At 38.5% G+C, this 23,755-nt stretch overlaps 1 protein-coding gene and 1 long non-coding RNA gene across 3 annotated transcripts in view; one reads left to right on the top strand and one right to left on the bottom strand.

Moving 5' to 3' along the window:
- The first annotated feature begins 111 nt into the window (after positions 1 to 111).
- On the top strand, positions 112 to 7,698 carry LOC122452039. The gene is made up of 3 exons (XR_006272574.1): positions 112 to 488; positions 2,159 to 2,282; positions 6,967 to 7,698. It is a non-coding gene; the product is annotated as an uncharacterized LOC122452039 (long non-coding RNA).
- Positions 7,699 to 8,149: 451 nt separating this feature from the next.
- ZBTB41 (zinc finger and BTB domain containing 41) overlaps positions 8,150 to 23,755 on the bottom strand; it is a 35,663-nt gene continuing 20,057 nt past the window's right edge. For both annotated transcript variants that reach the window (XM_043485248.1, XM_043485249.1), the window contains exons 8-11: positions 22,917 to 23,023; positions 21,298 to 21,403; positions 18,487 to 18,575; positions 8,150 to 14,377 (exon numbers count right to left, since the gene is read on the bottom strand). In XM_043485248.1, coding sequence (XP_043341183.1) covers positions 13,722 to 14,377; positions 18,487 to 18,575; positions 21,298 to 21,403; positions 22,917 to 23,023 — 958 coding nt within the window. In that variant the 3' untranslated portion in view covers positions 8,150 to 13,721. The remainder of the gene's footprint in view (positions 14,378 to 18,486; positions 18,576 to 21,297; positions 21,404 to 22,916; positions 23,024 to 23,755) is intronic.

Below are 23,755 nucleotides of genomic sequence, written 5' to 3'. Positions count from 1 at the left end.
CACCAATGGGCTTCCCCGGTTCCGCCCACCTCCGAGCGGGGCCAATCGCTGAGCAGCAGTGCCAGCCAATGAGAAGACGGCGCCTTATTTAAACGTGGCGGCGACGGCGGCGGGTCGCTCTCGCTGAGGAGGCTGCGATGGCAGCGGGGTCTCGGCGGCCTCTGAAGGCTGGGGCTCAGGCTTAGAATTCGCCTTTCGGTTTTGTGAACAGGTTGGTGGAAGCGAAGAGAGTCACAGCACTTCCACCGGAAATGCAGCTGTCTTGGCGGTTGCCGGCACAGTCATTCCCTCACAGTACTTTGAGGGAGATCAACATACTCGCCCGGGATCGCTCCGCCACTGCCTGGGCCCAAAAGGGAGAAAATGAGGAAAATGGAAATTAAATGTACAGTTAGTGTGAACGTGCTGATATCAGTGCGTGGTGTCGGTTCAGCGGCTCAGTAATTTACCTGCTGGTTCTTACTTCGGGATTCTGGGAGCAAAACCAGGTAAACAAACAAAAACTGAGATTCCCAGTAATTCATAAGTGGTGGTCTTGACGGGCATGGCCCTCGACAGATAACTTCTCGGTTTTCAGTTTAATTGTAGATATCTGATAATAATGATTGTAGCTTACATGTTACTCTCTGCCAGGGGTTGTGTTAAGCCCTGCACGTATTTATCTCCAGCTTCCCTTCCACCCTGGGGGAAGGGACCGTTATTCGTGATTCACAGAAGAGAGAGGCCGGGCGTCCAGCCAGCTGGGAGTGGCGAGGCCAGGAGGGGCACTGGCGGTTCGACTCCTCTTGCTGTCCCCGCTGCCCCGCGCTGCCTCTAAAGACAGGAGGAGACTTAAAAAATAACCTGTGGATGTGCTACAGCTACACAGAATACATGAAAACTCCCTGAATGGAAAATCAAAATGAGGAAAGTGAGATAGGAAATTGTATTCACTGACACCCAATCTGACCTGATGTTGAACCCTGTTCAGTTCAGTTCAGTCCCTCAGTCATTCCCGACTCTTTGTGACCCCATGAATCACAGCACGCCAGGCCTCCCTGTCCATCACCAACTCCCGGAGTCCACCCAAACCCATGTCCATTGAGTCGGTGATGCCATCCAGCCATCTCATCCTCTGCGTCCCCTTCTCCTCCTGCCTTCAGTCTTTCCCAGCATCAGGGTCTTTTCCAATGAGTCAGTTCTTCGCATCAGGTGGCCAAAGTATTGGAGTTTCAGCTTCAGCATCAGTCCTTCCAGTGAACACCCAGGACTGATCTCCTTTAGGATGGACTGGTTGGATCTCCTTGCAGTCCAAGGGACTCTCAAGAGTCTTCTCCAACACCACAGTTCAAAAGCATCAGTTCTTCGGTGCTCAGCTTTCTTTATATTCCAACTCTCACATCCATACATGAACACTGGAGAAACCATAGCCTTGACTAAACGGACCTTTGTTGGCAAAGTAATGTTTCTGCTTTTTTTTTTGTCTCTGCTTTTTAATATGCTGTCTAGGTTAGTCATAACTTTCTTTCCAAGGAGTGAGCGTCTTTTAATTTCATGGCTGCACTCACCATCTGCAGTGATTTTGGAGCCCAGAAAAATAAAGTCAGCCACTGTTTCCACTGTTGCCCCATTTATTTGCCATGAAGTGATGGGACCAGATGCCATGATCTTAGTTTTCTGAATGGTGAGCTTTAAGCCAACTTTTTCACTCTCCTCTTTCACTTTTATCAAGAGGCTCTTTAGTTCTTCACTTTCTGCCATAAGGGTGGTGTCATCTGCATATCTGAGGTTATTGATATTTATCCTGGCAATCTTGATTCCAGCTTGTGCTTCCTCCAGCCCAGCATTTCTCATGATGTACTCTGCATATAAGTTAAATAAGTAGCCCTGTTACCTCAACGATATTTAATCAAACGTGTTTATGTAGGTTTCTTAAAAATCCTTCAGGACTGATGCACAAGGAGAATGCTACTACATACATTTTTAGCAAAATGTTTAAGTGAATGACAGTAACTTTTAAATACACTTAATTTATATTTATTATTTTGTACAGTGAATGTTATTCATCAAATTAACATTGCAAATATAGGCCCTCTTAATCTTGTCACTGAAATATTTGTCTCAACTCTTTTTAACATGATAGGAACACATTTTGTTTCTATATGTTCTCCCCTCACAGGTTTCTCTTCACAAAGCAATGCTGTTGATGCACAGTTTTTAAAAACCCAAAATGAACTATACTGAATATTTTTTGTTTGCCCTCCACGGTTTCTTACTCTGTGACGTCTGTTTTACTCAAAGAGGTAAGCCAGGGTACTCCCCCTACCCCACCCACCTTGAGCTGGCTCCATCTCCACATTAAAGTCACAAGTAGCTGGAGAAGTGCCCTCATCTATTGGAGATCTGGGTGTGGGGACACCACAGTGTCACTAGGCCCAGGATAAGACCCTATTGCTTGTTTCTCTGCAACCCAGACCTATCTTTGTGAATAGTCCCTTTATTAAGCTTCCTTGAATTACAGTAAATTGGAGACGGCCAACTATTTCCTTAGTGACCTTGACTGATACAACAGTGGCCTTGGGAAATTGCCTCTTCAGGTAGAATTCTGAATTGAGTTGTTCATATTTGAGGAGCACAGGGATAAACTCTTACTAGCAAGAAACACACCATGACAATCCAAAGGGTGGGATAGCATCATCCTGAGTCCTCAAATTATCCACTGGACACTGTCCAAGCTTAGTGTCATCTGGTTTTGCCTAACACCCTAGAGAGAATACATAGGGAAAGAGAAAATGAAGGTACCACTAAGAACATATATTGAGAACAAGAATGTGTGGACAGGAGCTCTGAAGAAGCCCCTCACGTCCTTTGGTCTCAGGGAATGTATGGCCAAGGACCAAGCCCACATCTTCTGGTAAATGTGGCAGCACTAATTAAATACCCAGCCCTGCCAGCCTCTTAGCTGAGGGGAAAGAGTGGAACCCTGTGAAAATGTATCTTATTTGGGTAAAATTTTAAAGGCTGAGAACTTGTAATTCTTTCCACAAACCTCCCTTACCAACAGAGTCAGCCCCTTATGCCAGTCCATTATATTGATGACGTTTGCTGATTAAATCTAATGAGCAAGAAATAGCTGTCAGGTACTGTGAGAGTCTGAGATTTTATACAACTAAAGTTTTATTGGAACACAGTAAATGAGCCCATTCATTTACACATTATCTATGACTGCTTTTACAATACAGTTCCAGGAGAAATTGTGTGGCTTCCAAAGTCTAAACTATTTGGTATCTGGTCCTTTTCAAAGAAGTTTGCCATCAGGGATCTAATCCAAAGAACCAAACCACTGGTTGTGACAAATAAACTTCTGTTATCAAAGCAGTGTCCAACAGCTTGGAGCTGAGTGGGCCCAGAGTTCACAACCTGCAAAGATGACTTTGGTCCTGTAATATCTCCTCCTCCCATGCTGCCTCAGTCTGTACCTTGGGAAGGTGGGGGTCCTCATTGAATATTTCATAAAGGAATAAAAAGCATGGTTAATGGAAGGATGTTTGCCGTCCAAGGAGAACCAAACCCTCATAGTCAACAAAAGAGTTTGAAATGCAGTACTCGAGTGCAGTTTCAAGAATGACATAATGATTTCTGTTCATTTCCAAGGCAAACCATTCAATATCACAGTAATCCAAATCTATGCCCCAACCACTAACGCCAAAGAAGCTGGAGTTGAACCCTTCTATGAAGATCTACAAGACCTTCTAGAACTAACACCAAAAAAGATGTCCTTTTCATCACAGGAGACTAGAATGCAAAAGTAGGAAGTCAAGAGATACCTGGAGTAACAGGCAAGTTTGGCCTTGGAGTACAAAATGAATTAGGGCACAGGCTAATAGACTTTTGCCAAGAGAACACACTGATCATAGCAAACACCATCTTCCAACAACACAAGAGACGACTGTACACATGAACAGCACAAGATGGTTAACACCGAAATCAGATTGGTTATATTCTTTGCAGCCAAAGATGGAGCAGCTCTACACACTCAGCAAAAACAAGATCAGGAGCTAACTGTAGCTCAGATTATGAACTCCTTATTGTAAAATTCAGACTTAAATTGAAGAAAGTAGGGAAAACCACTAGACCAGGTATAGCCTAAATCAAATCCCTTACGATTATACAGTGGAAGTGAGAAATAGATTGAAGGGATTAGATCTGATAGAGTGCCTGAAGAACTATGGACAGAGGTTTGTGACATTGTACAGGATGCAGTGATCAAGGCCATCCCCAAGAAAAAGAAATGGAAAAAGGCAAAATGGTTGTCTGAGGAGGCCTTACAAATAGCTGAGAAAAGAAGAGATGCTAAAGGCAAAGGAGAAAAGGAAAGATATACCCATCTGAATGTGGAGTTCCAAAGACATGCAAGGAGAGATAAGAAAGCCTTCCTCAGTGATCAGTGCAAAGAAATAGAGGAAAACAATAGGATGGGAAAGACTAGAGCTCTCTTCAAGAAAATTAGAGATACCAAGGGAATATTTCATGCAAAGATGCGCACAATAAAAGACAGAAACAGTATTGATCTAACAGAAGCAGATGATATTAAGAAGAGGTGGCAAGAATACACAGAAGAACTACACACAAAAAAAGATCTTAGTGACCCAGATAACCTAGAGTCAGACATCCTGGAGTGCGAAGTCAAGTGGGCCTTCGGAAGCATCACTACGAGCAAACTAGCAGAGGTGATGGAATTCCAGTTGAGCTATTTCAAATCTTAAAAGGTGATACTCTGAAAGTTCTGCACTCAATATGCTAGCAAATTTGGAAAACTCAGCAGTAGTCACAGGACTGGAAAAGGTCAGTTTTCAATCAAATCCCTAGGAAAGGCAATGCCAAAGAATGTTCACACTACCACATAATTGCACTCGTCTCACATGCTGGCAAAGTAATGCTCAAAATTCTCCAAGCTAGGCTTCAACAGTATATGAACCAAGAACTTCCAGATGTTCAAGCTGGATTTAGAAAAGGCAGAGGAACCAGAGATCAAATTTCCAACATTTGATTTCATTCAAATCATCGAAAAAGCAAGAGAGTTCCAGAAAAACATCTACTTCTGCTTTATTGCTTATGCCAAAGCCTTTGACTGTGTGGATCACAACACACTGTGGAAAATCCTTCAAGAGATGGGAATACCAGACCAGCTTACCTGCCCCTGAGAAACCTGTATGCAGGTCAAGAAGCAACAGTTAGAACCATACATGGAACAACGGACTGGTTCCAAGTCAGGAAAGGAGTACGTCAAGGCTATATATTGTTACCCTTCTTATTTAACTTATATGCAGAGTACATCATGCAAAATGCCAGACTGGATGAAGCACAAACTGGAATCAAGATTGCTGGGTTAAATATCAATAACCTAAGATACACAGATGACACCACTCTTATGGCAGAAAGCAAAGAAGAACTAAAGAGGCTCCTGATGAAAGTGAAAGAGGAGAGTGAAAAAGTTGGCTTAAAGCTCAACATTCAGAAAACTAAGATCATGGCATCTGGTCCCATCACGTCATGGCAAATAGATAGGGAAACAATGGAATCAGTGAGAGACTTTATTTTGGGGGGCCCCAAAATTAATGCAGATGGTGACTGCAGCCATGAAATTAAAAGACACTTATTCCTTGGAAGAAAAGCTATGACCAACCTAGACAGCATATTAAAAAGCAGAGACATTACTTTGCAGACAAAGGTCCATCTAGTCAAAGCTATGGTTTTTCCAGTAGTCATGTATGGATGTGAGAGTTGGACTATAAAGAAAGCTGAGCACCGAAGAATTGATGCTTTTGAACTGTGGTGTTGGAGAAGACTCTTGAGAGTCCCTTGGACTGCAAGGAGATTAAACCAGTCAATCCTAAAAGAAATCAGTCCTGAATATTCATTGGAAGGACTGATGTTGAAGCTGAAGCTCCAATACTTTGGCTACCTGATGCGAAGATCCAATGAATTGGAAAAGACCCTGATGCTGGGAAAGATTGAAGGTGGAAGGAGAAAGGCACGACAGAGGATGAAATGGTTGGATGGCATCACCAACTCGATGGACTTGAGTTTGAGCAAGCTCTGGGAGTTGGTGATGGACAGGGAGGCCTGGCATGCTGCAGCCCATGGGATTGCAAAGAGTTGGACACAACTGAGTGACTGAAGTCAGGTGAACTGATGTATGGATGTGGGTGGTAGGCCAGATGTGAGTAGAGCTACACTTCATCTTCCTCTCAGGAGTAGATGACAACACTCTCAAGAGCAGGATTTGCGTTGATGCATCTGGTCCACTTCAAAAGGGAGAAGATGTGAGTCGGCTCTCTGCTGACTCAAAGGCAGCAGCCAACAGATTGGGCAGCTGGTCAAAGGTTTGGAAAAAGCAAAATGAAAAGTTGGTGACGAGTAGGTCTGGGGAGGAGAGATATGTTAAAGGGCCTCCCAATATAGGGACAGGAAGTTAAAAAAAATTCTGTCCCAAGTAAATGCCCATCAGAGAGCATCCATGGCCAAGAAGGAGTTCACAACTCAAGCAAACAGGACAACCTGTCATGCTCAGGTGTCAGGATCTCCTTTCTACTAACAAAGGCCAAGCAGAACCCCCAATGTAACACCCCTACCCAGTACCAACCAGCTGCCTGTGGTGTGTGGGTTACGTTAAACCCCTTCTGTCATGGATGAGGTGGTATTGTCTTCTCTGGCGTAGATGCATTTGCTGAGTCTGGGGGCTATACCTCCCCATGGACCTGTAGAATTCTTCTTCTGGAACCAAAGAATCTGTGGTGGTTTTCAAAATTTGTCTCAATTCTCAGCCACTCCTCTTTTCAAGAGGGGAAGCTTAATTTGTGTCCCTTGAGTGGTGGGGACTTAAGAGGAGTTCACAGTGGCAGAAGTGATGATACTATTTCCTAGATTACGTTATAAAAGCCTGCAGCTTAAATCCTGTGTTCTCACTCTTTGTATTTTTTGCAGGGGGAGTAGCCAGCTGCCTATCACCATGCAGCCCTGTGGAGAGAGACCTTGTGGGGAGGAACTCTGGCCCAGATGTGAGTTCGGAGGTGAAGTCTGCTCCAGGATGGCCTCTAGAGACTGCATTGCCATGAACTTTGACCTCAGCTCCAGGCGAGATCTTGAGCCACAGCCACCAGCTCAGTCACTAGACTCCTGACCCACCGGACCTGGCAGGCAATAAACGCGTGCTGTTTTAAGACACTGTCTGCTATAATTGGTCTAATTCGTTACACAGCAGTAGAGAATTAGGTGTCTCACACAGCACTGACTCCAGTGGGAAGACATGCTTCGCAGAAATGAACTCCTGTCTGTGGAATTCACTGAGCTACCAGCTGCCCGCGGAGGCTGAATTATGGTGTCAGATGTAGACAGCAGCTGGCAAGGTCAGGCATGTCCTGTGACAGAGCTTGTGCCTTTTATAAACCAGCAGTGCCCCCTCCCGTGACCAGAGTGTACAGTTGTGGGAGTGAGGGGCAGTGGTGAGAATGGCCCTCACTGTCACAGGGGACAGCCCATCCATGAGGTTTTCTGCACTTAAGACTCCTTGGGGAAAAACAGCAGGTGGCTGCTTCAAGCATAATAGATGTTATTAATGTTTGAATATATATTAATTAGCCAATTCAATTTAGTTCAGTCATGTCCGACTCTTTGCGACCCCATGGGCTACAGGATGCCAGGCCTCCTTGTCCATCACCAACTCCCAGAGTTTACTCAAACTCATGTCCATTGAGTCAGTGATGCCATCCAACCATCTTGTCCTCTGTCATCCCCTGCTCCTCCTGCCTTCAATCTTTTCCAGCATCAGGGTCTTTTCAAATGAGTCAATTCTTCGCATCAGGTGGCCAAACTATTGGGAGTTTCAGCTTCAGCATCAGTCCTTCCAATGAATATTCAGGACTGATTTCCTTTAGGATGGACTGGTTGGATTAAAAACCATTAAATATTAATGATTTATACATTTAACATATAAAATATTTGAAATTATATCTAGCTTATGAAAGTGAATAAAATTTTAATACCTGTGCTCCAAGAGATTGGTTTTCTATGTGCTGTCTTTTCACTCACTTTTTCAGGAGGCAGGCCAGGCACTCTGCATTGTCATGCTGTGAAAATGTGTTCAATAAAACCTAGACATGCTTTATTAGGACCAAAGAACTTTATTTAAATATCAAAACAACACAAAGAACTAATTCAGCATACAACACACTTCCTAGTCTTCACAGAGAACTGAATTTTTCTATAAAGACATTGGTATTCAGGAAACACAAGACAGTCAAAATATCTATAAAACTCACAAGATACTTTACACACAGTTGACAAAATAATGAATCTCGGTATTTTAGATTTTTCTTTGTAATTGCTTTTAAAAGTTCTAATGATTAAAAACAAAATTTAAGATTGGAGACTGGAAACAGGGTTCAAAGGCATTTCCACTTTAATGTTCATCATAAACCTCATAATCCAAGTGCCCACCTCTGTGCTCATTTTTGGCAGCCTCACTCATCAGCTGTAATACAGTTTTATCCACAGGGATAAGAAAAGTCCGATTGTTACAAGGAATAAAAATTGTGTAATCATAAAGCAGGAATACCAAGCAGGGTGAGATAACAATAAGTGTGCATATTCTTCATTCAAGACATATTTTAGAATCTCTAGCAGTTATAAGAGCACCAAAATTACTTCTTTACCTAAGAAGTTAGGGGGGGAAAAGCGGAACAAAAAGACATATCCATTTTGTATAACCTCTATTCTCTGAATATAATTCTTATTTTCTCTTTATACGAATGGCTATAGAGGCTCAATTCAAACTATTTGGGGATTTTTCAACAGTCAAAGACTCAAGATCAATGCACAGCAAGTTGAAAGATGAAGAGTAAATACAGGGCAGATCCTCCTTCCACCAGCCCTTCCCCTCATCCTCCACGTGACCTACTGTTGTTACTTCTGCCTTCTTAAGGCCACTGCCAAAGAGGAAGCACAGAAAGCATGCTACTAGTCCAGAATAAAAGTACCTGAAGTAGAAATAATTTTTGAGGAAACAGGGAATGGTCCCCCCTCCCCAAAAATCCACTATAGACTTTACAGAGAGGAATGTGCAAAAGAAAGGGGAGGACCTAAAAACAATTGTCTGTGGTTCCTAGAAATTACTAGAAAATTATTCTCACATTATCCATTATTCAGCCTAATAGTAAGTGACATTTACCGTTAACACTATTACAGGTTTTAGAAATGCGACTTGCTCCTTATTAAAAAATACATTTTGAGTCATTTAAAATTTGGCACTGATCTTAGAATGATCCACGTATGACTTCAAAAGTCCTAATTTTTCCTGAGTTCATCAACTCAAGTTGTCAGTTGGCTGGGATGTTGCTGCTTTTTAGAGACTCATCTCAAACCATCACCTCTGGCTCAGTTTTAGGCAAACTGAGAAAAGAAGCTGCTTTTTAGAGCAGGGTGGTTTGGTAATGGATTATTCAGAAGAAAAGGTGGGAGATGGGAGGAGATGGAGAGGCAGACACACTGCTCATTTTACTTGTCAGATTCCTCTAGTGATCATCTAGAGACAGGCCCAGGAGTGGCTGTGCAGTAACTAGAAAGGCCACAATAGTAAAGATTAAAAAAAAAAAAATCATACTAGTACTTGATGCCAGTTTCCCTACAAAATTATAAAGCAATCTAAAAAAAAAAAAAACCAAAAAAAAATACTGTTGCCTGACCAGCAGGCAACACAAACACAAGACTCATAACAATAACAAAACAACCACAATCGTTTATTAACCAGCACAATCTAGCCAGCAGAGTCAACTCCAAGCTACTACAAATTGCTACCTCGAACTGAAAAGGCACGAAGCATTCAATCCAGGGATGACTGGGCGTGGACGAAAGGACACTGTCACAGAGCTGACACTCCACATCTGACTTTCCACCAATGATACAGCAGAATGATCTGCTAGAAGGGAATGCAAACTTACACGGACACACACCAGTTAATGGTGTCTTTAATTTGCTTGTCAATTGCAGAGTGAAAGCAATGAATGATATTTAAATACCTACTAGCCCTTAACTAATAGCTTATAGTCACTCACTCTGCAAAGATGTTTTAACAATTTTAAGGTTGACAGAAAATTATTAGTGTACCTACTTCATGATGTACCATCACTTTAAAGGAAGTCACTTAATAAAGCACCAGTTTAAAACCCTATTTTTGCTACTCTTCTTCAATAAATGACTAAGTTACTTAAAAGTATGCAAAGATCACTGCCTTCATAGCTAGTGAAATCTTGCTGGCATGAAGAATAAACCCTAATCTTAAATGGTATTTTAGGCTGCAAAAAAATAGGTGGGGTTTGTTACAAAAAAAATCTTCAGTTTGTCCTAAAAAAAATTCTAAGGCAAAATTATTTTAATAGTGTAGTGTAAAAAATAAGCTTAGTATTATTTAGCAATTAATAGTGTCCACTTAAAAGATAACATTCAATTAATTAAACTGAGGAAAACAGAGTATTCTTACTTGTAATTGGTTTGTCAGTATGACTATTCCCAGAGTATTTTCTTCTGTTCTTATTTCTAATACATATAAACACAAACACTTAAACTTAGTATTCAAACTAATGATTTTTTTTAGAAAATCCATAATCCTAGGACTTCAACTGTGCTTCTTTGGACAAATATTTATTCAAACAACAAAGAATTTAAATTCTTTTAAACTATTTTAAAACCTACTAAAAATCTTTGGCGCATTTAAGTAAAAATGGATTAGGTTAACAAATTTCTACATTTGATAAATTATTCAATTTACATAAGTGCTAACTGCTATCAGCTACAACATTAATTTAAAACAATAAATTATGCTCATAAAATAAAAAATTCTTTATGAGGCTGACCTTAGTTGCAAGATTCAAAATTTTAAGTATAGTTACAGAATTCATGGATTTTAGAGTTAATGGAGCATTTGTCCCAAATACTCCAAATCAAATGTGACAAACAGTTAACTGAAAAGAGCAGGCCTCATTTCATATTTTTTGTGCCAACTTCAAAAACTTATATATATACATTCAGTTTGCCCAAATCCATGAGGTTTTCACAACTGTAAGACTTCTTATATTCTGATTTGGAGATTAGAGGCAGCAGATTCGCTTGCCCGCTGAGACTATTTCTTCATAAGAATCATACCACCTACCTCCCAGACTGTTTTTAAGATTACATGAGAAAATGCAGTGCCTGGCACCTGGAGAGCATTCATTAATGCTCTATTTCTTCGCCTGTTAGTAGCTCTGCCACTTATTAACGATGCAGGCTTAACCTCAGATTCTTCATCTCTAACATGGGAATACAGCATGCCCTTTCTACTTCAGAGCTGGCTATGAGGTTTAAATGAGATAACTGTGAAAGCATTTTATAAAACAGTAAACTACTTTTCAAGTTTAAGTTATCTACAATAATAAGTAAATATAATTATGTTTCACCTTATATAAGAGATGTATTCAAGAAAAGTTCTATACTGTAAACCAATTCCTACAATCAAATTATATATTTAAAGCATTAGGAGATTATTATTAAAAGAACCCTAAAGTCAATACCTTCAAAAAGTAAAGTATTCTTTTGAATGTGAAAATGCAACACCCTCTTTTTCTGCTACCGAACATATAATAATACCACACACATACACATATATACTATTTGCCTTTGTGTAAGTCCAAACTTTTCTACATTGTTTTATATTCAAGGCAGGGTACATTTTTAGAAATGATTTCTTTTCATCATAGTAAGTCTTTTAGTTAAAACTCTTGTAAGTCTTTATGATAAAAATCATAAAGAGATATGTTTTTAAAAGTCAGTTTGAAAGACAAAATAATAGTACCTCATATAGTCAAGTTCTATCATGTTAAGTACCCTAGACACAACATTTCCACACAAAAGTAAGAATGCTTTTAAAAGAATATTGATACATTGCTTGTATCTATCAGTTATAGGAGAATTATAACCAAACTTCAACAAATGAGGCAAAACTCAGGTTGGCTTTACTAGTTATATGAGCTACTTTGGTTAACTGCCCCAATTCTCAACTTTTTTTTTTTTTTTTTTTTTTAATTTCCTCTAGTCTGGTAAATATTCCTGCAAAGTACCTTTATTTCTTAAGTGCTTCAGCAAACAAGTTTCCACATTATTAAGTGGTTAAAATTTTTCACTAAACTTCATTATTTTATTTGTGATTTTTTTTTTTCACAAGGGCTGGGCCAGACTTTACAGTTTACACAAAAAAAAGTGCTTAAAGCAATTAGGAGTGTAAACAAAACTGAAATAGAAAACTCTTAAAATTGCTATTTTCCAGTAGTTTACATAATGACATGCTAATAATAAATCAACCCTGCCTAGTCTCTAATCCTTCAAGCAGCTCCACTAGGAAACATCCTAGTTTAAGTTTAAATTGACTTCAGAGTATGGAAAGTGCACATCTTTAAGGTATTTCACAATTTTGACTGACTTTTTCCTCATTTAACTTTAATCAGTGAGGTTTTGCTCCAACTGCTATTTCCTTTTACCAAGTCCTCAACTTTTGTCTCATACAAAAATAAAAATTAAGGATAATCACAGACATTAGGGTTATGTGTAAAGCAAAAATAAAGATCTAGGTTACATGTATATTTGTATACAAGGAGTGGTTCCCTCTAATTAAAGTAAATGAACATTCAGTTCAGTTAGACAAGAATTTTATAATTTGTGTGGCACCAGCTCTAATCATTAAACAAAAATCTCTAGATTCTATTTCCCAGAGTTACAGCTGGTCAAGGTAAATGAGACCAAAAGTGGCTTGTTAACTGAATTTTAATTAGTTAGATGATGATATATGCTGATATACTGTTAATGTTTTTGAAATAAATGGCAAAATACAAACGGTGAACTTACTTTAAAAAATATCTAGTTAAAACTGCCATATTTTGCTTTTAACACATTTTCAACTTGTATATTTTAATGCCTACATCTGTATTTGCATTTCTTATTCATACTAATTGAAGCACAGGCAAAAACCAACCATTTGGATTAATTATTTCAGTTCTACATTTAACAAGCTAATCCTACATTAGTAAGCTTTCTGGTCTTGAGTCTGTCAAAAGACTAAAGAATAGTGATAAACTGAAATTATGGCCAGATGAAAAAACAACACAGATCTATTTCAAGACTTTCTTATAAATTCAAATTCCTAATTTCATTTCTTAAAAATCTGGAAGAAATAATCATGAAACTTAAGTCAGGATAAGGAACAGTTGCAATTATCAGTACACTCTTACATTCTTTCTTAAAGGCTACATGTTCCTTAACACTTGTTTGGAAGATGAGGAAAGGAGAAAAGAGGAATGAGACTAAAGGAGAATAAAAACTTCCACTGATGTTTAAAAACAAATACCCCCATAATGTCAACAGCTGATAGTTTTGAAAAGTTAAAGAGTTAAAAGTTAAAAATTAGCACTAAATAATTTTTTTTAAAAAAAATCACAAAATGTCCATTTCAAATATTATATACCTCAAAATGGGTTGAAATATTCAAATATGTTCAGTAAACAGAGATACATATTTTTCTTGATTGGAAAAGCTTCTGAGGACTTGAGAAACTAGAGAAAATGAAAAAATAGCAGCCCCACTAATTTAAAAGCCGTCAGCGCTAGGCCACCATTGCGCATAGCCACTGAAGAAGTCTGTGGAATGTTTGGATTTGCTCATGAATGGTGCTCACTATTAGACATGTTTTGGACAGCAGTGGAGTTATCAAGGCCCAGTAACGTTCCGAGGTAAGACTGTTCTCTAGGATCCAGCATCTGTTCGGGTCGGACTGGGTGAACTATATTTGCAGGCTGAGGAGTAAGCGTGTATTTCTCCAGAAAAGCTAGGTCGGCAGCTCGAGGGTAATCGGCGGCCGGCGGCTGTGGTGACAAGATCTCGTGCGCGGGGGGCGGGAGGGTGGTGGTGTGGCGCACCAGGTCCCCCTGCGTGTCGGGCATCTGCACCGGGACCAGCGTCACGGGGACACACACCTCGGCAGGCACGTTCTGTAGCATGGTCTTGGCTTCCGACTGGTAGACTTTGGGCTGGTCCATGTATTGTTTTGTTTCTGTTTGAAAGATTTTATCATCGGATGAGTACTCTACCGGCAAGGATACAAGTTTTTCCTCAGAAGCACTGAGAGGATCATCGGGAGACTTGATGCCGTGAACGTGGTCAATGTGGTATTTCAGCTTGTCCTTCCGTTTAAATGTTGCATTACAGTGCTGACAATTGAAAGGCCGGGCATCAGAATGAATGACCAGGTGTTTTGTTAAAGTTTTCTTAATTCTAAAAGATTGATTGCAAATTTGACACTTGTATGGTTTTTCACCTGTTTGAACACAAATGAAATTAACTGTAAAATACATTCAGTTAAGACAATAATATTAATTAAGCAGTAAATTTTCCATGTGAATACTTACAAGAACTTAATAAAAGCAATTAATACATGCTATCACAAAGTGGAGACAGTATAGTAACTGGTAAAGAGAATGAAGTCAAACATCAGAAAGATCTGGGTTTGAATTCCAGCAGTACCACTTACCAGGCAAACCTGGAGCAAACTCCCCAACTTCCAAGCACAATTTCCTCACCTGTTAACAGTACCTGCCTCACAGACTTGGTGAAAGGACTGAAGGAGAAATGTACATAATAGTGCTTAGCATTATACTGGCTCACGGTGAGGACCTGATAAACTCAGGCTATTGGTACTAAGGCTTGCTCTCACTATAGCCCCTAAAGAAGTTGTAAAACTAGAGCATTTGATGCCTTCCTATCAAGAAGGATAAAAACTAAAACAGCAACTCTGATTAACCTGGGTCTTTGGATTGGAACAAGAAGTCATAATACTGGTGTCTATAGCCTGAGATTAAAATAAGGAGAGTTGATCAGGATCTAGAATAGGGAAGCCAGTATTCGACTGTCCCTGAGTCAGATTCTCACACTGTAGTTGGAGACTTCCTACTATTCCTTCCTATTACCATTATAAATTCCTAAAGTAGCCAGGGTGGTTGGTTAATCCCCAAAAGGAATGATTTTGTTACCTTACATGGAGAGAGGGACTTTGAAGATATGATTAAGCTTAAAGACCCTGAAGTGGGGAGATTAACCAGGTAGGCCCAATCTAATACACAGATCTTTAAAAGTGGTGATAACTGAAGATTAAGGGGTCAGACAGCTGTGACAAGAGGACTCAAACCCACACTGCTGGTTCTGAAAACAGGAAGAGGAGGCCACGACTCAGGAAATGTGCCAGCCTCTGGAAGCCAGGAAGATCTCCACTTACGACTAGTTACAAAACTAGAACCTCAGTCCTACTCCTGGAAGTCAATAAATAATCCAACCGAGTGGGAACAGGCTCTTCCCTAGCAACTCCAGAAAGAAATGGAGCCCTACTAACACCGACATTTTAGCTTGGGTCATTCTTCTCACCTTATAGAGCTGTAACATCATAAGCTTGTACTGGAAGCCACTTTCATGAGAGATACACAAGACAAAGTGAACAGTCTAATATACATATAACCAGAGCCCCAGAAAGAAAACAGAGTATACTTCAGAAGCAGAATTTGAAAGAAAAAATGGCTGACAATCTTACTAAATGAAAGGCATAAAGTCATAGATGCAGTAAGTTCTACACATCTCAAAAAATACTAATACAAAAGAGAAAAAAAAAGCACATCTGGGCACACTATAAAAAACTATCAAAAATAAATAAAAGAAAAATCTTAAGCAGCCAATTAAAAAGAAATTCCTTTTAACTGAGCAACAATAAGACTGACAGTATATTTTTCAACAAAAACTGGAGGTCAAAGAGGAAAAAATGACATTTAAAATATTAAAAGAAAAATAACCACTAACATAAATTCTACAGTCAGCCAAATGTTCTTCATAAAGTAAAAAGGATAAAAACATTTTCAGAAAATCAAAACCTAAAAGTATTTGGTGCCAGCAGATATGCACAAAAGGGAATTCTTCATGCAGAAAGAATATGATTCCAGGTCGAAGAATGGTAATGCAGGAAGGAGTGAAGAGTAAAAATAAATAATACAAGTTATTTAAAGCAAAATAACAAAACAATAATGTCTTATGTCATTTAAAGTATATGTAAAATTAAAACACATACAATGCATAAAGGGTGAGAGATGAGGTGTCGTAAGGTCTCTGAATTGTCTGAAAGGGGATGATGAACTAACTTGAGATAGCGTCTAATCATCTAAGAACACACATTGTGATCTACAGGTGACTACTAAAAGAATACTGAAAGAATATGCAATTAACAAACTAAGGGGAAAATGGGTAATAAAAATACTTCACAATTACAAGGAAGTGAAGACAAGGGAAAAAAGCATTAAGCAACAGAGGGGACAAATAGCACAATGACAGTTTTGGTAACTAATATTTTCTTGGAATGTGGTCACATTCTTTTTATTTATACCTTGTCTGTGGCTGCTTTCATGTTACCACAGAGAGCTGAGTGCTTGTGATCTGGAATGTTGGGCCCACAAAACCTTTAATGTTTACTATCTAGTCCTTTACCAAAAAAGTAGGTGGACCTCTGCTTCAAATGATTCCTCCATCTCATTTCGTAACTTCCGTAAGTACTGTCTTAATCTGTAACAGAGCTCATTTCCCTAGTTTTCCATGGGCAGAGGCACTTGTCCCTGGCTCTAACCAACTGTGAGATATCCAGAGATGAGAATTCCAAATCACTGGTTATCAAGTAATTACAACAAATCAATGTTTTAAAAAAACTTAATGCAGTTACAAAGCCAGCCCTTAGTAACTCTCCTCTAGGTAATTCCTATAGTTTTAAAATTCTTAAATCGTCCGTGGTTTCAAATTAACTTTTAACTATCTCCTTCAAATCACGAGTTTATTAGGTGTATTATTTATAACTAGCATTGAGAATAGCATTAATATAGCTTCCTCATTTCTTACTCTTATTTATGTAACCCCCAAATTATGACTTTTTCATTTTCAGGGAGATGTACTTTTATGTTTAACACAGTACTGTATCAGTAACAAATTCCTTTTTCTATTTTAATTTTTAAAAAAGATTTGGCCGTGTCAAGTCTTAGCTGCAGCATGCAGGCTCCTAGATGCGGCATGCAGGACCCAGTTTGCTGGCCAGGGATCGAACCCAGGCCCCTTGCATGGGGACCACTTAACCACCAGACCCAGAGAAGTCCCAGTAATAGATTTTTTACTGTAACTCTATGCTATTAAAATTGCCCAAATTCAGTTATTTCCAATTCTCATTAAATATGAGAAATATGAAATAAATTATTTTCCCTTCCAGAACAGCAAATTGACAAATTCCAACCTAAATATAAAGCAAACAACCATAAATGTATTAATAGATTTCTTTCTTAAAAAGAAGGAAAAGAAAGATAGCACTAAGTCAGGTCTAACTCTTGCGATCCCATGAACTGTAGCCCACTAGGCTCCTCTGTCCATGGGATTCTCCAGGTAAGAATACTGGAGTGGGTTGCCATTTCCTTCTCCAGGGAATCTTCCCAACCCAGGAAATGAACCCAGGTCTCCCATATTGCAGGCATATGCTTTACCGACTACGTGGGAAGCCCAAAAAGAAGGAAAGAAAGCTTTAAAAATGATTCATTTACATGAGAAGTAAAATAAGAACTATGACAACTTATAAGAAAAAAATCCAACAATCTATGTTTCAAAATATGGTAGAATTGCCAAAGGAAAAAAGGAAAGATTTAGAAAATGATAAGTCCTAGAAAGGGCTTCCCTGATAGCTCAGTTGATAAAGAATCTGTCTGCAATGCAGGAGACCCCATTTCGATTCCTGGGTCGGGAAGATCGCCTGGAGAAGGGAAAGGGTACCCACTCCAGTATTCTGGCCTGGAGAATTCCATGGACTGTATAGTTCATGGGGTCGCAAAGAGTTGGACACGACTTAGCAACTTTCATTTTCACTTTCAAGTCCTGGAAGGCAGCTAAAGTGAATCATTCTGCTACAACTACCTATACATCACAACTGAGTATGTAAAAAGGAAAACCATACAATGGTTGATTTGATAAGCAATAGCAAGGTCATATCTGAATTATTCTTTTAAAAGATAAGGAAATAAAATAAATGTCTTCATACAGCCATGCAGATATAGAGGAACCATAAAAAACCAGGAAAGGAGAAAATGAGAACTGAAAGTTAAATAAATTCCCTATGGAAAAAATGTTCCCAAATTCTACAAAATAATATTCAAAAGTATTGAAGCTTACATAATATGGGACAGAATGATCAGACTAATGCCCATTCATGACACCAATTTTAATAAGTAAAAATTTTACTGGCAGTTAAAAAACCAATTTCACCAAGAACAACAAAGTATAAACATCCATTTATCACTTCTGAATAATTACACTATATATATATATATATATTTATATATATATAAAATATCCATTAGGTTTTACCTGAATGTGTCCGAAAATGCATTTCCAGACTTGATTTGCCTTTAAAAATTTTCTTACAAACATCACATTGATGAAAGGTTGCTTTATATCTAAGAAAAGAAAAGATTTGAGTGTCTTAATAGTGAAAATAAGTTATAACTTCATACATAACTGTCTCATTATTAAAGCAGAGAAAAGCAATCTATAGATTCAATGCAATCCCTATCAAGCTACCAATGGTATTTTTCACAGAACTAGAACAAATAATTTCACAATTTGTAAGGAAATACAAAAAACCTCGAATAGCCAAAGTAATCTTGAGAAAGAAGACTGGAACTGGAGGAATCAACCTGCCTGACTTCAGACTCTACTACAAAGCCACAGTCATCAAGACAGTATGGTACTGGCACAAAGACAGAAATATAGATCAATGGAACAGAATAGAAAGCCCAGAGATAAATCCACGAACTTATGGACACCTTATCTTTGACAAAGGAGGCAAGGATATACAATGGAAAAAAGACAACCTCTTTAACAAGTGGTGCTGGGAAAACTGGTCAACCACTTGTAAAAGAATGAAACTAGAACACTTTCTAACACCATACACAAAAATAAACTCAAAATGGATTAAAGATCTAAATGTAAGACCAGAAACTATAAAACTCCTAGAGGAGAACATAGGCAAAACACTCTCCGACATAAATCACAGCAAGATCCTCTATGACCCACCTCCCAGAATATTGGAAATAAAAGCAAAACTAAACAAATGGGACCTAATGAAACTTAAAAGCTTTTGCACTACAAAGGAAACTATAAGTAAGGTGAAAAGACAGCCCTCAGATTGGGAGAAAATAATAGCAAATGAAGAAACAGACAAAGGATTAATCTCAAAAATATACAAGCAACTCCTGCAGCTCAATTCCAGAAAAATAAATGACCCAATCAAAAAATGGGCCAAAGAACTAAACAGACATTTCTCCAAAGAAGACATACAGATGGCTAACAAACACATGAAAAGATGCTCAACATCACTCATTATCAGAGAAATGCAAATCAAAACCACAATGAGGTACCATTACACGCCAGTCAGGATGGCTGCTATCCAAAAGTCTACAAGCAATAAATGCTGGAGAGGGTGTGGAGAAAAGGGAACCCTCTTACACTGTTGGTGGGAATGCAAACTAGTACAGCCACTATGGAGAACAGTGTGGAGATTTCTTAAAAAACTGGAAATAGAACTGCCATATGACCCAGCAATCCCACTCTGGGCATACACACTGAGGAAACCAGATCTGAAAGAGACACGTGCACCCCAATGTTCATCGCAGCACTGTTTATAATAGCCAGGACATGGAAGCAACCTAGATGCCCATCAGCAGATGAATGGATAAGGAAGCTGTGGTACATATACACCATGGAATATTACTCAGCCGTTAAAAAGAATTCATTTGAATCAGTTCTAATGAGATGGATGAAACTGGAGCCCATTATACAGAGTGAAGTAAGCCAGAAAGATAAAGAACATTACAGCATACTAACACATATATATGGAATTTAGAAAGATGGTAACGACAACCCTATATGCAAAACAGAAAAAGAGACACAGAAGTACAGAACAGACTTTTGAACTCTGTGGGAGAAGATGAGGGTGGGATGTTTCGAAAGAACAGCATGTATATTATCTATGGTGAAACAGGTCACCAGCCCAGGTGGGATGCATGAGACAAGTGCTCGGGCCTGGTGCACTGGGAAGACCCAGAGGAATCGGGTGGAGAGGGAGGTGGGAGGGGGGATCGGGATGGGGAATACGTGTAAATCTATTGCTGGTTTGTGTCAATGTATGACAAAACCCACTGAAAAAATAAATTAATTAATTAATTAAAAAACAACAACAACAACAAAAAAAAGCAGAGAACACCAAATGAACACGGAAATACTTTTTAAGCATCAACCTTAACTCTGGTTTTTCCTCCTCTAGTTATATTCAACAAATAATCTATAAAAAGATATCTTTAGATTTTCAACTTTAAACCACTTTAAGCTTTAAATCATCAAACTTTTATATTATTATTTTCTACTTAAAAATGAGAAGGAAAAATCATAGGGACCAAAAAAAAAAAAATCAATGAGATGGGTAAGTGGGGGTTGACTACAAAAGTGCACCGTGGAAATGATCATAAGGCTCCACTCCAGACCCACTCCTAGCAGCCCATGCAGAACGTGTAAGAGATATATTCTGGTTCCATGATTATCTAGGTCAGCATTACACTGAGTTTCCTGACACCTTAGACCATTTGGTCCAAATACCTACTCCAAGAACATGAATTCTTGTAACATCTCATACTCACACAATCCAAGTTATCAAGCCTGGATATCTAAATTGTATTAAAAAGTTGATGTTCAAAGAAAGTACATGCCTTGTTCCAATAAAGTACCATTTATCAGTGTCATTAAAGGGATCTAAATTCTGACAACAGCTTCCAATAATTGCTGTCATATTAAGTACAAAATGTAGGCAGTATGTTCATTTATACTTAGCTCTCCAAGAGCTACTGCAACCAAATATAAATGAAATCCCCAAAGAATGCCACAATTTTATATTAGTCATTCACTTCAATGTCTACCATCTCCTAGTGTTTGAATCAACTGAAAACAAGTATGAAAAATTATGCTACATTCAATTCCTTTACATCTGCAGAGAAGCTAGATAAGCTGGAGAAAGGTCACTGATTAACCTATCCTTGATTAAATAAAATACACTATGAGACAACTTTTCTCCAACCCCGCTTTATCCAAGGTAATGATGATGAGAAACTTTGCCTTTTCACTTACTTTTGCCACACCTTCTCTCCAAGGTGTACACTTTTATAATGGACAGTGAGATGATCCCTACGGCCAAAGCATTTTCCACATTCTTCACACTGATGAGCCTTCTCACCTTAAAGACCCAAATATTTAAATAAAAAAAAAAAAAAGACCCAAATAGTTTTGTTATAATATGCATGCCAATCTTTTTTATCCCCAGAAACAAATTATCCAGCAGCAAGATACCATGGTAGAAAACAGATACCAGAAAGGTAAAGCCACCCTTTATCTGGGCTGTTTGCCTCCCTTTATCTGGGCTGTTTGCCTCATATTAATACTCAAATTTATCTTTCTTCAGTGACTCTGTACTTATTCTTAGGAATGTGAATCCTCCTCCCCAGTTGGAGAAGGAATCAGTAGCCTTTCGCTGCAGACTTCAAATCTTGACTTTCAGTGTAACAGGGTAAGATAATGAAAGGACTTCAAAACTCAGGATTTTTTTTTTAGGAATATATAAGTCTGGATATCAAACACCTCAAATGAACATACAATAAATCAAGATGAGGCTGTCTTATTTTTTATAAAAAAGGACCTGAACATTTTCAGATCTTTATACTTTACTTTTAAAGATTTTTCATCTGTGGGGATTTCTTACATTTGCAATGAGCCAAAATACAAACATAAAGGAAAATTCTAGATGAGTCCAATTTGTCACCTCTATTCTTATATTCATATTACAAAGACCTGCTCTTTAAAAATCAGTCTCATCAGCCGCGTGCCATCAAACCATGTGACTTCTAGAATCAGAAATTTAAAATTCTCCTGAAAATGGAAATGCATAATTCCAATGAAAAAGTCATCAGACCTTTAGCATCTATTAAAGGTGGTAATAACAACTGCAACCTGCCTCATTGGGATCATTTAAGAAAACGTTACATCTGCTGTACACTTTCCATTTAAATTATGTTTAAAATAATAATAATAATCACCTGTTCTACTGGGCTCAGAGAGATGGCTCTTTCTCATCATTGTGCTCATAAAGGTGGCTCTCTTAGCACTTCCTGAACATCAATCTGAGAGGAAAATATGAAAGAAATCCCCAGAGTATAAAAATAACAAATACAGAATAAAGATCTGAAATTGATCAGGTCTATTAAGGTGCTCTTCCGAAGATAGGGTTTCAAAAATTCACTGGTACATAAACTTTCCAATACCCCAATTACAATAACACTCTTGAAGGATCTAAGTTTTGCTAGCTTCTTTCAAATCCAATTAAAATGAGAAATATAATCTTGACTTCTTCATTCAAAAAAGTGCCAATGGTAATTACTGCACATATCCACATAATATGCAAAATGCAAATTTTGAGAATCTGATTAAAACAAATTTTAAAAGTCAGTTTGTGATCATAAAGGGTAACCAAATGATTAAAAATTAGAGACCAAAAAAACATGTCACAAAATTATGTCTCTTTTTAAAAAGATGCTTAAAAAAACTTAAAAAGATGCTTTTTAAAAAAAGCTTTTATAATCAGCATTGTTTACAAAGGGGTGACCAAATATACCAAGTTATTTAAATTACAGCCAGCACAATCATGGTGTGGTTTTTCAGGTGCTCTGGAAAAATCATTACAAAATGCGCCTCACCTGAATGTATCTTCTTGTGCTTCGTAAGGTGATCATGACGAATGAACGTTTTCCCACATTCATCACACTCATATCTTTTATCATCATGATGTACTCGTAAGTGAAGTCTATAAAGAAAAAAAAAAAATGAAGCCCATTGACACTGGTGACAAGGAAGGAGAAAAACTTGATTAACTTTCAATAACGAGAGCTGGGCTGCTACTCAACCACGCTCACCCATCATTATTTGCTCCATTTCTGACTTCTAGGGGCCTTCCCACTTCACACCTGACTCCAGGGCTCCCACTCAGCTGTTTTTGGGCTGCACTTCAACATCTGCACAGACTCCACTACCTCTGGATGATATTCCTTCCTGATGTTAGGCTCCTAACCTGCTTCTGGGAACCTACCGGACGTCTAGGGGTGTCAGCCGGTGTTGCAGGACTGAATGGGACGGAATCAGAGTCGACAAACAAGGTAAGTGCACAAGCGACGGATGTGTGATGATAGCAAATCACTAAGAATCAGTCCTATTCTGGACAACTGAACCACTTACACACTGACAACTGAGAACTTAGCAAAGCCGATAGGGAATCAGCTTTCTGACAGTCACACATCACTACTTTCCTTCACACCAACCAAATAAAGTGTGGCTCATTTTATAATCACCCAGAAGCAGATTATAAAAGGTTATCATAGATAACAATTAGGATTCATTTAACTTGAGCTGTTTTTATCCCCACAATATTCCATCTGTATACATCCTAGTGAAATGAACAGCCTTTCCATTCAAGCTGTCAAAACAGGTGTTGATTCTGCTATGACTAAAATCAGTAAAATCAGCATTCTGTTTAAACCTA

The sequence above is a fragment of the Cervus canadensis genome, chromosome 13, assembly GCF_019320065.1.
Source record: "Cervus canadensis isolate Bull #8, Minnesota chromosome 13, ASM1932006v1, whole genome shotgun sequence".
NCBI classification, from domain to species: domain Eukaryota; kingdom Metazoa; phylum Chordata; class Mammalia; order Artiodactyla; family Cervidae; genus Cervus; species Cervus canadensis.
The sequence above is the reverse complement of the archived record's forward strand: the minus strand, read 5'-3'. Positions and strand labels throughout refer to the sequence as shown.